We start from the raw sequence: 14,920 nt of genomic DNA, 5'->3' as shown, positions 1-14,920 counted from the left end.
CACATCATAACTCTAAGTGGATAGGCTACAGCAGTAGAAGTCTAAAAAAGAAGTCTAATAAATACATAATAAAATGCTCACTGAGTGTATATAGTCATGTGGAATGGGATGTACACCCAGCTCCAAGACCTCAGAAACAGAAGATTACAGACAATAGAGGACACGGCATGACCGTGTGGTGTGCACTGCGGGGCAGCTGGAATCTGAAACGCACATGCAGGGCTCAAGTCCTGCCCAAAACCTTTCTATATTGAAAACCCTTTCCACCATCCCATTTTCTGAAATACTCCCAATACAAGGGCTTTGGGACAGTGCACTTACTTCCACATATTCATGACGGAGTTGCTTTACTCTCCAAATTCCTCCCAAAAGGTACCCTGTACACTTGCTTCCTTCAGAGATTGTTTTTGTGTCGGAGACAGTGCAGAGTAGACAAGCAGACATTATGTGTATTGTGAAACATGGCCTGGTCTAGATCTTATTTATCGCAAATCAAATTGCATTATTTTCCAGAACCATGTTCACTATTGTGATCTCTTGGTTGGGGTGAAGGTGGTAGTCCTCTTTTGATTCTGCAAAATGAAAGTGTATAGTAGAATATACTAGATACAAATAGATTCCACGTGCATCTGAAACATAGGCTTTCTGTGGTCCACTTACATTTTATTTTAGTTTGATGTACAACTGATGTTTGGGTTTTAATTTAGTTTATTTTTAAATTCCTGAGTATGCACGTAAAGACAATACTTACCCACTCTCATTTCCGAAGGTCCGCACAATGGAAGCTACAGTGAAGCGGCTCAAGTTGGGCTGCACTCTCTGTCCAGCCTCCCTCGTGGTCAAGCCATGGCTGACCACATCAACCAAAGTCACCCATTACATTACATTACATGGCATTTACACCCAGATCTCATGAGAAACGTTTGACCTTCAGGCTGGTCCTCTTACTGCAGCATTAACATCCATTGTTCACAAATACAGACATGCACACCGGTGGCCCTTTTATGCATGCGGAAGTAGTGATTGCTATGCGACTAGTGTTTAAACAGGTACGGAGATAATGTGGCCAATTGGTAACGTGCTTGTATTTTTGCAGAAAAAGTTTGGAATGGTTTTTTTAATAGGGGTTTGATACATCAGTGTAAGGTTTTGGTTATTCTTTTTCAAATCCTGGTATGAGTGCGCAAACATGAAAAATAAAATAAAATAAAAACTAAACCAATTTTTTGGGAAATACATTTTTTTATTCGAAAAATCTATCTCTCCGGCATGGCGTGAGGGTTGTGCCCGAGCCATCGGTGACGGTGGATGAGGTTCTCCTCGCCACAGGCGAACAAGTTGGCCACGAAAATTTTTTTTAATCAATAATGCATTTCTCCGCTAGCTACCCCGTCCACGCGAATTATAATTTCAGGCGTGCCTCCCTTTATTCGGAATGTGGCGAGCTTCGGCGTTTCGGGAAGTTTGCAAGCGCGATTAAAACGGTTTCTCTTGGATATAGACCCGAAACTTAAACATGTTCAGTCTCTTAGGAGGCAGGTGTTCATGTTTCTAGATTCCCCTACACAAGAGTTAAATGTTTCTTTCAGAGCTAAACACGAGGAAGGATATTATATGATATATGCCAGTTCCGGCAGTATTAAGTGTTTCGAGTGTGGAGACGTGGGTCATAAGCGCTTCGCTTGCCCGCGTAGACAACAGGCTCAGGGAGACGACGTAGCCGGAGCCCAGGCTGCAGGGCCTGGGGAAGGGAAAGAGGGAGAGTCCAGCGAACAGGCGCGACCGGAGGAAGTACATTCTGCTGGTAGGGCGTTTGTTTCTGCTTTAATGAATGAACGACAATCGGGGGATGCAGAGGTTGTACCAGAGGAGACGGAGGCAGCTGAAACGTCAGTTGGGATGAACGGTGTACTTGATACTGTGGAGAGTGGGGTTGAGGCAATGCCCAGCTCGAGTGAGCCTAGACAGGTCAATCGGGAGGGGGAGCTGTCTGAAGTGCTGGTGGCTGAGAAACGTAGGATTAGTGTACAGGAAGACATTGAATGCGAGTCAGACTCGGATATGTCTGTAGCGTCTGATTCTTTATCTCAGGGCGGAGATGTATACTCTCTCGAAGAAATCAACGATTTTTTAGACGAGACATATGGGAAACAAATTAATGTGAAAGATTTTTTCCCGGATCAGTAAAGATTTATTAGAACGGTTTCAGCACTGCAGAAAATTGTGGGGTTAGATCTCCTAAGCGATAAAAAGCGCTTTCGCTTAAGAAAACACGTAACGGCGATAAGGAAGGCGACTAAATTCGGAAGTATTGGGGAAAAGAAAAAGAAAACGAGATCAAATGGAAATGATCACGCACTACAGGGTGTTCTCTCCTCTGTCTGTTTTCATTGACTGCTTCTCTGTTTTTTTTACTTAACCTCCATAGGCAGGTTTTAAAGATTGGGTCATTAAACATCAACGGTGGGAGGGACAGTCAGAAGAGGGCTTTAGTTTCGGAAATCATCAAACAAAATAAGTTAAATGTCGTTTTCCTTCAGGAAACGCATAGTGATGAAGCTAATGAGGTGGACTGGGGCCTGTGGTGGGAGGGTCAATGTATCCTCAGCCATGGAACAAACTTCAGTGCTGGGGTGGCAATTCTGTTTTCCCCAAATTTAAACATTCATATTTTATCCACTGTGGAGGTGGTGAAAGGGAGGGTGGTTTTAGTTCACGCATAAATTGAGGGGAAATGTTTTCATTTTTGAATGTGTATGCCCCTAATCCAGGATCTGAAAGGTTAGACGTTCTCAGGGAGGTAAGAGGGGCTCTGTTACAGTGCAGCCATGGTGGGGGCATAGTAGCAGGAGGGGACTGGAACTGTACTGTAGATTTCACAGTAGATCGGACAGGTGAAGAGCCTCACCTACAGTCATCCACATATCTGTCTAGTCCGCTTACTGAACTGGAGCTGGAGGATGTATGGAGAAACAAGCACCAAGTGGTGAGGCAGTACACTTGGGTTAGAATGGTAAATAATACTTATTAATGCAGCCAGACTGGACAGAATATATGGTAAATGGTTGGCATTTATATAGCGCCTTTATCCAAAGCGCTGTACAATTGATGCTTCTCATTCACCCATTCACACACACACACACACACACACACACCGACGGCGATTGGCTGCCATGCAAGGCGTCTTGCTCAAGGACACCTCGACACAGCCCAGGCGGGGGATCAAACCGGCAACCCTCCGACTGCCAGACGACTGCTCTTACTGCCTGAGCCATGTCGCCCTCTATATATGTGACAGCAACTCATATGGCTGGGTTACTGGGAAGCTTTATCTACCCGGTGGGGTTTACAGATCACCATCTGGTGACAGCAAATTTGCACCTCTCTGATTTTCCAAGGGCAAAATCTTATTGGCAGTTTAACAAAAATCTATTACAGGATAGTGTTTTTCGCGAGAAATTAATGTTTTTGGGAACTGTGGAGGAGGAAAAAAGGTCACTTAAAAAAATTAAGTCAATGGTGGGAGGTTGGGAAGGCTCAAATACGAGTCTTTGTACAGCAATATACTTCTCACTCCTCAGCAAGCATAAGGGGGGCTGTCCAGATGCTGGAAAGGTAGATGAATGCCATTGAGAGTTTGCATGGCCAGGACAATCACAACAGTGAGGAGTTGAAAGATAAAAGAAAAGAACTGAGTTCTTTGCTGCAGGAGAGAGTCAAGGGAGCCATGGTGAGGGCTCGTTTCATGACTCTCAAAGAAATGGATGCACCAAGCTGGGGATGTTCAGGTTTTAACTGATTGTCTTGGTTTATATGAAAAGGCTTCTTCAGCTAAGGTAAATTGGGGGAAATGTGAGGCATTGCAGGTGGGGCAGTGGCAGCAGGGTGGAGCACCCAGTCTACCAGAGGGTCTCAGGTGGGGAAGAAATGGGATGAAGGTTCTGGGGGTTCATTTGGGAACAGAGGGTTTCCAGAAGCAAAACTGGGAGGGTGTAGTGGAGAAGGTGTGCGCCAGGTTGTCTTCATGGAAATGGTTGCTGCCTCAGCTGTCCTATAGGGGAAAAGAGTTCTGGTTGCCAATAATTTGGTGGCCTCAACCTTATGGCATGGCAAAGAATCTTGGGGTGACTCTTGATAACTGCCTCACCCTGGCTCCGCAAGTATCCTCCACTGCCAGAACCTGCAGGTTCTTTCTGTATAATATACGCCGTATCCGTCATCTCCTGACTGAGAAAGCCACCCAGCTCCTAGTCCTAGTCTAACCCCCCCCCAAAAAACAAAAAAAATGCACTTCTGATGACAACTATGTTTAGAACAGCATTTCCTGTGTATTTTGCTAGTTTCTGGATGTGATGCTCTGACTTATGGTAGAACCTATGCACTTGTAAGTCGCTTTGGATTAAAAGCGTCTGCCAAATGACTAAAATGTAAATGGCACAAACTAATAGTTTTGCAACCACCCAGGGGTCTTATCCAGGAGGTGCAGAAGCTCCTGGTGGACTTCTTCTGGTCTGGACAACACTGGATCAGAGCAGCTGCTCTGTACTTACCCCTGCATGAGGGGGGACAAGGCCTTATGGATATAGCCCCGAGAGTAAAAGCATTCCGAGTGCGAACTGGTCAGCGGTTTCTGTACCATCGTGGATTAAGCTGGCTGGAACCTGCGCAAGTGTTGCTGAGGAACGCTGGGCGATTGGGCTATGACAAACAGCTCTTCTTCATTCAGCCTGAGGAGGCTGACCTGACTGGGCTCACTCCGTTCTACCAGTCAGTAATACAGGCTTGGAAAGTTTTTAAAGCTACTCGCGCACCTGCTGGAAAGCCGGGGATGTGGCGATTTGAGGAACAGATTCCTACCCGGTAAAACGATCCAGCTTGCGGGAGGCAGGGTGTACGAAGTTGGGGCACCTAATAAGGTTTACGCAAGCTTCAGTGGAAGTGCTCGGAGAGATGGCCAGCATCAGGTCCTCAAGGGTGCTGCAGAGGATAATAGAAGAGGTCTGTGCATCCCTGCCAGAACCCCTCAGAGCGTTTGTGGAAAACAATACCCAAACTGACCAATGGGATGATGAATGTGAGTATGTTTTCCCTGCTCTGAATGTCACTGCCAACACGGGGGAATGGCAGGAGGGGCAGGGGGGGCGGGGCGCTCTCTCTCTCTGCGGGCAAGGCCTGGGGGCGCTCTCTCTCTCTGCAGGCGAGGCCTGGGGGCGCTCTCTCTCTCTCTCTCTCTCTGTGGGCGAGGCCTGGGGGCGCTCTCTCTCTCTGCGGGCGAGGCCTGGGGGCGCTCTCTCTCTCTCTGTGGGCGCTCTCTCTCTCTGTGGGCGAGGCCTGGGGGCGCTCTCTCTCTCTGTGGGCGAGGCCTGGGGGCGCTCTCTCTCTCTGTGGGCGAGGCCTGGGGGCGCTCTCTCTCTCTCTCTGCGGGCGAGGCCTGGGGGCGCTCTTTCTCTCTCTCTGCGGGCGAGGCCTGGGGGCGCTCTCTCTATCTGCGGGCGAGGCCTGGGGGCGCTCTCTCTCTCTCTCTCTGTGGGCGAGGCCTGGGGGCGCTCTTTCTCTCTCTCTGCGGGCGAGGCCTGGGGGCGCTCTCTCTATCTGCGGGCGAGGCCTGGGGGCGCTCTCTCTCTCTCTCTCTGTGGGCGAGGCCTGGGGGCGCTCTCTCTCTCTCTCTGCGGGCGAGGCCTGGGGGCGCTCTCTCTCTGCTCTGCAGGCGAGGCCTGGGGGCGCTCTCTCTCTCTCTGTGGGCGAGGCCTGGGGGCGCTCTCTCTCTCTCTGTGGGCGAGGCCTGGGGGCGCTCTCTCTCTCTGTGGGCGAGGCCTGGGGGCGCTCTCTCTCTCTCTCTGCGGGCGAGGCCTGGGGGCGCTCTTTCTCTCTCTCTGCGGGCGAGGCCTGGGGGCGCTCTCTCTATCTGCGGGCGAGGCCTGGGGGCGCTCTCTCTCTCTCTCTCTGTGGGCGAGGCCTGGGGGCGCTCTTTCTCTCTCTCTGCGGGCGAGGCCTGGGGGCGCTCTCTCTATCTGCGGGCGAGGCCTGGGGGCGCTCTCTCTCTCTCTCTCTGTGGGCGAGGCCTGGGGGCGCTCTCTCTCTCTCTCTGCGGGCGAGGCCTGGGGGCGCTCTCTCTCTGCTCTGCAGGCGAGGCCTGGGGGCGCTCTCTCTCTCTCTGTGGGCGAGGCCTGGGGGCGCTCTCTCTCTCTCTGTGGGCGAGGCCTGGGGGCGCTCTCTCTCTCTCTGTGGGCGAGGCCTGGGGGCGCTCTCTCTCTCTCTGCGGGCGAGGCCTGGGGGCGCTCTCTCTCTCTGTGGGCGCTCTCTCTCTCTGTGGGCGCTCTCTCTCTCTCTGTGGGCGAGGCCTGGGGGCGCTCTCTCTCTCTCTGTGGGCGAGGCCTGGGGGCGCTCTCTCTCTCTGCGGGCAAGGCCTGGGGGCGCTCTCTCTCTCTCTGTGGGCGCTCTCTCTCTCTGTGGGCGAGGCCTGGGGGCGCTCTCTCTCTCTGCGGGCAAGGCCTGGGGGCGCTCTCTCTCTCTGCGGGCGAGGCCTGGGGGCGCTCTCTCTCTCTCTGTGGGCGAGGCCTGGGGGCGCTCTCTCTCTCTCTGCGGGCGAGGCCTGGGGGCGCTCTCTCTCTCTGCGGGCGAGGCCTGGGGGCGCTCTCTCTCTCTGTGGGCGCTCTCTCTCTCTGTGGGCGCTCTCTCTCTCTCTGCGGGCGAGGCCTGGGGGCGCTCTCTCTCTTTCTGCGGGCGAGGCCTGGGGGCGCTCTCTCTCTCTCTCTGTGGGCGAGGCCTGGGGGTGCTCTCTCTCTCTGCGGGTGAGGCCTGGGGGCGCTCTCTCTCTCTGTGGGCGAGGCCTGGGGGTGCTCTCTCTCTCTGCGGGCGAGGCCTGGGGGCGCTCTCTCTATCTGCGGGCGAGGCCTGGGGGCGCTCTCTCTCTCTCTGTGGGCGAGGCCTGGGGGCGCTCTCTCTCTCTGCGAGCGAGGCCTGGGGGCGCTCTCTCTCTCTCTGTGGGCGAGGCCTGGGGGCGCTCTCTCTCTCTCTGCGGGCGAGGCCTGGGGGCGCTCTCTCTCTCTCTGTGGGCGCTCTCTCTCTCTCTGTGGGCGAGGCCTGGGGGCGCTCTCTCTCTCTCTGCGGGCGAGGCCTGGGGGCGCTCTCTCTCTCTGTGGGCGAGGCCTGGGGGCGCTCTCTCTCTCTGCGGGCGAGGCCTGGGGGCGCTCTCTCTCTCTCTGTGGGCGAGGCCTGGGGGCGCTCTCTCTCTCTCTGCGGGCGAGGCCTGGGGGCGCTCTCTCTCTCTGCGGGCGAGGCCTGGGGGCGCTCTCTCTCTCTGTGGGCGCTCTCTCTCTCTGTGGGCGCTATCTCTCTCTTTCTGCGGGCGAGGCCTGGGGGCGCTCTCTCTCTCTGCGGGCTAGGCCTGGGGGCGCTCTCTCTCTCTGTGGGCGAGGCCTGGGGGCGCTCTCTCTCTCTCTGTGGGCGAGGCCTGGGGGCGCTCTCTCTCTCTCTGTGGGTGAGGCCTGGGGGCGCTCTCTCTCTCTCTCTGTGGGCGAGGCCTGGGGGCGCTCTCTCTCTCTCTCTGTGGGCGAGGCCTGGGGGCGCTCTCTCTCTCTGTGGGCGAGGCCTGGGGGCGCTCTCTCTCTCTCTGTGGGCGCTCTCTCTCTCTCTGTGGGCGAGGCCTGGGGGCGCTCTCTCTCTGTGGGCGCTCTCTCTCTCTCTGTGGGCGAGGCCTGGGGGCGCTCTCTCTCTCTGCGGGCGAGGCCTGGGGGCGCTCTCTCTCTTTCTGCGGGCGAGGCCTGGGGGCGCTCTCTCTCTCTGTGGGCGAGGCCTGGGGGCGCTCTCTCTCTCTGTGGGCGCTCTCTCTCTCTCTGTGGGCGAGGCCTGGGGGCGCTCTCTCTCTTTCTGCGGGCGAGGCCTGGGGGCGCTCTCTCTCTCTGTGGGCGAGGCCTGGGGGCGCTCTCTCTCTCTGTGGGCGCTCTCTCTCTCTCTGTGGGCGAGGCCTGGGGGCGCTCTCTCTCTCTCTGTGGGCGCTCTCTCTCTCTCTGTGGGCGAGACCTGGGGGCGCTCTCTCTCTTTCTGTGGGCGCTCTCTCTCTCTCTGTGGGCGAGGCCTGGGGGCGCTCTCTCTCTCTCTGTGGGCGAGGCCTGGGGGCGCTCTCTCTCTCTCTCTGTGGGCGCTCTCTCTCTCTCTGTGGGCGAGGCCTGGGGGCGCTCACTGCAGACTTTTCCCAGCAGGCATGTAGCTCATCATCTCCTCATCATAGCGTGCCTTGTCCTGCTTCGCCATGTCATCAAACCTGGACTTCTCCTTCCCTGACATAGTCTGTGACACACAAGCACAGCACATGGTTGTTGCAATGCAACTGTCCCACACCAAAGACCCAACATACACCCACTACAACAGACAGTGGTAAACTGTTTTACTTGGTTAGCTAATGAGTTGATTGTCAACGCAAATAATACTTTTCATAGTGTTGACTCTGCAGAAATAGACTGTTGTTTAATTTGGATTAAGTGACTGACTGGGCTGCCTCCCCATTACAAAACCAGGGTGGATTTTCCTTCTCCACCCAACAGCATCCAACAGTGCCAGCCCACTTACACAGGGTATAACAAAAGCTCATGCACTATTATAGTGCAGAACTGAAATAAAACAAAATGGGGGAAATGCCTATTTTGGGAAACTGGAACAATGTTCTGCAACCAACTGATGTTTAATGAGGAGCAATCAATGATTAAAGGGTAGTGCGATGTAGTAAAGGAGCTGGGCTTAAGGTTGAAATGTATCGTACAGTAGGGTACAGACTGATGTTATTGGAACATACAACCATAAACTGATATTATCCAGATATGCCATTAATCAACACATTAATATTTATGTTTACACAAGTCTGTGTGGAATTAAAACCTATTCATCAGCTCCTCACCTGCCACCTGCCCAAGCACTTCTTGGAGAACACAGCATAGTTTATCGGGATATCAGAATTCTTCTTGTGCTCTTCGTGACAAAATAGGACAAAGAAGGCGTAGGCAGACATCCTGCCCTTAGGCTTGCGTGGGTCACCTTCGGCCATTTCGGTCAGAGACCTGCGTTTCCGTGGAGGAGACTTCTTTACCAGATTCCTGCAGAAAATAAATTATGTTCAAACCAAGTGTGCACAATCAACACTACGCCAGCATGCCAAATATGCATGTTTTATTTATGTCAAAGTCAAATATTGCAGTGCAAGCAATACCTTTCTTTTTTATTTATTAATAATTCTACTAGTACTACATTACAATTCCAGCTCCAGACATAAATATTTATACAGATAAACAAAAGTACTAAAATGCATAGTACCACTTAAGGAGAATGTTAATACAGCATTTTAATACAGCAGGGTCTGACCATTCAACAAGAAGTTAAACACCTTAATCAACCAATCAGCAACCAATTCACACCCAAGAAAGGGAGTTAAATCAACTGCTTTCATGATAAATTATATTCTCAGTAACAACAAAAGCCAGCACACCAGCGGCTCTCGAGGTCCAGGGTTGCCGACTCCTGGGATGGTCCTTAAAGAAGGAAGTCTGTTAAAAGCACAAAGTGTTTGGCAGGAAACCAGAGGCAGTGAACGTGGCATCTATTGCATGGACAGAACTTACGGAGGTCTTTTGGGAGCGTTGGGGTCATTCTTCTTCTTGCCCTTTTTCCCAGCAGGCATGTAGCTCATCATCTCCTCATCATAGAGTGCCTTGTCCTGCTTCGCCATGTCATCAAACCTGGACTTCTCCTTCCCTGACATAGTCTGTGACACACAAGCACAGCACACGGTTGTTGCAATGCAACTGGCCCACACCAAAGACCCAACATTCACCCACTGCAACTGCAACACACAGACACACAGGCTTCCCACGTTGTCTTCATGCCTTTACTACCCAAAGCTGTCCAGCTATGTCCAAAATGAGTCAGCTCCATAACACAGCCCTGGCCACCAGATAACATGCAAAAAACCCCATCCACTTTCACTCACCCCACTAGCTTTCTCTGTTGCGGCCCGACTGTGGAATGTCCTCCCTTTATATCCAAAGACTGCTAGTTCAATTGCTTCTCGAATCCCTTTGAAAACTTCTCTTGTAGTTAGCATTCAACGTACAACAACCTAGCAGAAACTGCTCATCTCAGAATCCACTATTTTCAGAATGCAACTTAATTTGTGCTTAGAAATCATTTGTAAAATATTGCAGTCAGTGCATTTTGCATAATGTTCAATGTGCAGTTTTCACTGAAACTTACTGGACACCAACATTTGCGCTTTGAAAGAGTATAAAGCGCCTTGAGTAGGAAGCAGTCTGGGCAAATAAAATGCACTCATCACAACCAAGAGACTTCATCAATTAAAGTTCAATGCATTTGCAAAACAGATGGCAAGCACAGTGAGGCAAATACAGGTGAGTGTTTGGAATATCTTAGAAAGCTTAAATCAAAGCAAGAAGACTGGCACAGAAGGGATAACATGCTATATCCATATCATTATAATTTCATTTTATTATCCTGCCCTATTCAGCATCGCTTTTTATTCTCCATAGGGGCTGGTTGAGTAACTGTACGAGTCCAACAAATGCATCTCACAGGCTGGAATCTTACTCCTACAGGCCATGGGCAAAAAGTGTAAGCAGCAAGACAGTATGAAACTGTTTTTACTTGATTAGCCAATTAGGTGATTTGTAAATACTGACAGACACACAGTTACAGTTTCTCGAGCATAAACAATCAATGCAAATAATACTTTCCATGCAGTGTTGACTCAATAGCCACTATTTCTGCAGAAATAAAGACTGCTGTATTTGGATCTAGTAACTTTCTGACTGAACTGCCACTCATTACAAGGGTGAATTCTTCTTTCTCAAGCCAACAGCATCTAACAGTGCCAGCCCACTTACACAGGGTATAATGCTCAGAAACAAAAGCTCATGCACTACTATAGTGCAGAACTGAAATAGAACAAAATCAAGAAAAAGCCTATTTCCAGGCGTCCAGTTTATGAAACTGGAACAATTTGCTGCAACCAACCGTTGCTTAATGTGGAGCAATCAATGATTACAGGGTAGTGCAATGTAGTGAAGGAGCTGGGCTTAAGGTTGAAATGATAGGTTCCCAGGTGAGACAGTGCTGTTGTAGCCTTTGAGTAGGGTACAGAATGATTTCATTGGAACATATAACCATGAACTGATATTATGCTGATCTGAAAGCCATTCTGGATGTGGGCATCCATTACATTACATTACATTACATTATTGGCATTTGGCAGACGCTCTTATCCAGAGCGACGTACAACAAAGTGCATACCCATAACCAGGGATAAGTTCGCTGAAAGACCCTAGAGGGAAGTACAATTTCAACTGCTACCTGTACAACAAAGAGAAGGACATGGGCCATTTTTTTTATTTATTTTTTTTGAACAAACAAACAAACAAACAGAGCAAAAGTGACCAAAGTTAACTATCCAAACACTGCTTACCTGGCCAACTAAAAATACCGATACACAAAGCAAGTCACAGAGACAACAATTAAGGTTCACAGGGAGATAGGGATGGGGAGAGGTGCTGCTTGAAGAGGTGTGTCTTCAGCTTGCGCTTGAAGGTGGGGAGAGATTCTATAGTTCTGACCTCAACGGGGAGTTCGTTCCACCACCGTGGAGCCAGAACAGACAGTAGTCGTGAGCGTGAGGTGGAGGTTCTGAGAGGGGGAGGTGCCAAGCGGCCTATGGAGGCTGAACGAAGCGGTCTGGCAGGGGTGTAGGGTCTGATGATTTTTTGCAGATAAGCTGGGGAAGACCCTTTAACTGCTTGGAAGGCTAGCACCAATGTTTTGAATTTGATGCGAGCCATGACAGGCAGCCAGTGGAGGGAAGTAAGCAGGGGGGTGACGTGTGAGTATTTGGGAAGGTTGAAGACCAGGCGAGCTGCTGCATTCTGGATGAGTTGGAGGGGGCATCCATCAACACAACAACAATTACACCACACATTTTTGTCATTTGGCAGACGCTTGTAATCCAAAGCGACTTACAAGTGAATAGGTTCTTCCACAAGTTAAAGCATCACATCCATAACTCGTAAAATACACATTAAGTGTTGTTCTAAACGTACAGTCATCATAAGTGCAAATTTTTTTTATTTTTTTTATTCCACACTGCGTGGAATTAAAGCCTATTCATCAGCTCACCTTCCACCTGCCGAAGCACTTCTTTGAGAACACGGCAAAGTTTATTGGGATGTCAGAATTCTTCTTCTTGTGCTCTTTGTGACACGCCTGGACAAAGAAGGCGTATGCAGACATCCTGCCCTTAGGCTTGTGTGGATCACCTTTGGCCATTTTGATCAGAGAACTGAGTTTCCTGCAGGAAAGAAACGTTGTTCAAGTGTGCACGATCAACACTGCCCCAGCATGTTAGACATATGCAGCCAAATATGCATGTTTTATTAATGCCAAAGTAAAATACTGCAGTGCAAGCAAGATTTTTTTTTTGCCATTTATAAGAAAGGCTGTGCGCCGGCAATGTTGGATTAAGTTTAAATGAGAGGGAACGATCAACCTGTTTTATGCCTCCCCCCACAGAAGTTGGTGATGCTCGGCTTTTTAAATAAGCTACTCCAGCTACACCACTGGTTACTAGTAGACCTAAAACGTACGTGCCCCATGCTGCAATCGCGAGCCATTTTAATACAACGGGGTCTGAGTATTCAACGAGAAATTAAACAGGTTTCCCGAAATTTGGAAATTTTCCTTCGTGGTGAAAATTTGAATTAAAAAACCGTTAAAAAATACACACATCAATAATTACAATGTATGTTACTTGGTCATCATGCAAAAAAATGTTAAATAGTCCTAAATATTTTTACACTTAAACGTATCGTACCTGCAACGCCCCTTAACATACACTCGCACAAGGTTGGATTGCCTTCTCTTTAAAGGCTATGTACACAGCCTCGCGCTATCTCAGTACGAGACCGGCCTGATTGGTTAGTCGCGTTTCTTCTTCTTTTGGTGTTTTATGGCGCTTTGAATGCTTGCAAGAGTGTATTACCGCCACCTACTGTATTATTACGTACAATGTTTTTGTGGAAAATAAGAACAATCTCCCTCCCCTTCCTAATGCCACATTCTTCCTTTAGCATTATCCCAAACCCTTTTTCTCATCCCTTGATCTCATCCCCTTTCCTGTTATTTATATCCAAGATTCCCCTTGCTGCATCCACTACCATTGTAATCCTCTCTATCTTCGTCTCTATTTCACAATTAATTACCAGTGCTATAAATACCAAAAATCTTCTACGATCCATATTTATAATCTCCCCGTCACATCCCCCTTGTTTTTTTCCCCTGTCCCTACTTTGTCTTGTTCTTTATTCCTCCGAATTCCCTTATCATATATTTTTCTTCTTTACTCTCGCCTGTTCCATCTCACTCTCCATCTTCCTTCTCAGAATATGTTACACCCACCTCGTGATTTCCCCCACTGTGAAAACACAGTCTGATCTTTAGACAACCTACACTCCTCTTCTGAACATCCCTCCTTCCCACACCGTCTGCATCTGTGCATCCTTTCCCCACATATTGCAGCTCCGTGTCTGCAGCTCTCTACCCTCTAGTAGCCGATCCACTTTATTCTTCTTTACGGTCCCTATAACATTTCAACCGCCTCGCCCGTAGGAGGCGTTGGAAACAGCCTCTATAATTACTGATTGGACAGAATTTAATACATATTCATGATATATCAGCTACGATTGGCCGAAGTGAAACAGAGATATCTGACTTTCAAAAAGAGCCGCTTGAAAAGTTGATAAATGCGGTCATGGACATGGTTTCTGATTATGTGTCCTGATAATGATGTGTTCATAATGTGCTTTATTGAAAAGTAAAAGTGATTCACATGTTGTTAGTGTGGAAAATCATAACTTATGTTTTACTAGCTGGTCTGGGAATGTTGCTTGCCAGGTCTGGCACTATTGTTCATACTAATTACGCGAATACAATTAGGTTTTTCATATACGTCCTGGATAAGAACCTCTGCTACACTGTAGAAATATGGATAAAACAAAAGCTTGCAGTAGCACAGACACAAAAACATGGGCTGCAGAGATCGACAATGCAAACTGGATGGCGACGCCCCAGTTTTCTTTCCAAATGCCCTGCGAACCTGAAGGCAAGGCAAATTCAAAGCAAATTTCCCTCGAATGTAGGACTACCTCAAGCATTACAAATACGACACAGACAGGTCTGACGGTTAAAATGTTTTTGTTTCATGAAGTCATTTTAACTATGTTTATCATTGAGTAGTACCTTACAATGTATAGAATGCATATAATACATACACTATATTGCCATAAGTATTCACTCAGCTATCCAAATCATTGAATTCAGGTGTTCCAATCACTTCCATGGCCACAGGTGTGTACAATCAAGCACCTAGGCATGCAGACTACCTCTACAAATATTTGTGAAAGAATGGGTCGCTCTCAGGAGCTCAGTGAATTCCAGCGTGGTACCGTGATAGGATGCCACCTATGCAATAAGTCCAGTCGTGAAATTTCCTCACTACTAAATATTCCACAATCAACTGTTAGTGGTACTATAACAAAGTGGAAGCGATTGGGAACGACAGCAACTCAGCCACGAAGTGGTAGGCCAAGTAAAATCACAGAGCGAGGTCAGCGGATGCTGAGGCCCATAGTGCGCAGAGGTCGCCAACTTTCTGCAGAGTCAATAGCTACAGACCTCCAAACTTCATGTGATCTTCAGATTAGCTCAAGAACAGTGCGTAGAGAGCTTCATGGAATGGGTTTCCATGGCCGAGCAGCTGCACCCAAGCCTTACATCACCAAGCGTAATGCAAAGCGTCGGATGCAGTGGTGTAAAGCACGCCGCCTCTGGACTCTAGAGCAGTGGAGACATGTTCTCTGGAGTGACGAAT

At 49.3% G+C, this 14,920-nt stretch overlaps 1 protein-coding gene across 1 annotated transcript; it reads right to left on the bottom strand.

Annotated features, from left to right (window-relative positions):
• Positions 1-8,178: 8,178 nt before the first annotated feature.
• Positions 8,179-13,565, bottom strand: LOC133133261 (high mobility group protein B3-like). The gene is made up of 5 exons (XM_061249362.1): positions 13,450-13,565; positions 12,172-12,343; positions 9,612-9,754; positions 8,894-9,089; positions 8,179-8,289 (listed from the first exon to the last, which is right to left on the bottom strand). The coding sequence occupies exons 2-5, from the start codon at positions 12,319-12,321 to the stop codon at positions 8,179-8,181; spliced, it is 600 nt and encodes a 199-aa protein (XP_061105346.1). The 5' UTR covers positions 12,322-12,343; positions 13,450-13,565.
• Between the last annotated feature and the right edge of the window lie 1,355 nt (positions 13,566-14,920).

Source organism: Conger conger, chromosome 7 (assembly GCF_963514075.1).
Source record: "Conger conger chromosome 7, fConCon1.1, whole genome shotgun sequence".
NCBI lineage: Eukaryota > Metazoa > Chordata > Actinopteri > Anguilliformes > Congridae > Conger > Conger conger.
The sequence above is the reverse complement of the archived record's forward strand: the minus strand, read 5'-3'. Positions and strand labels throughout refer to the sequence as shown.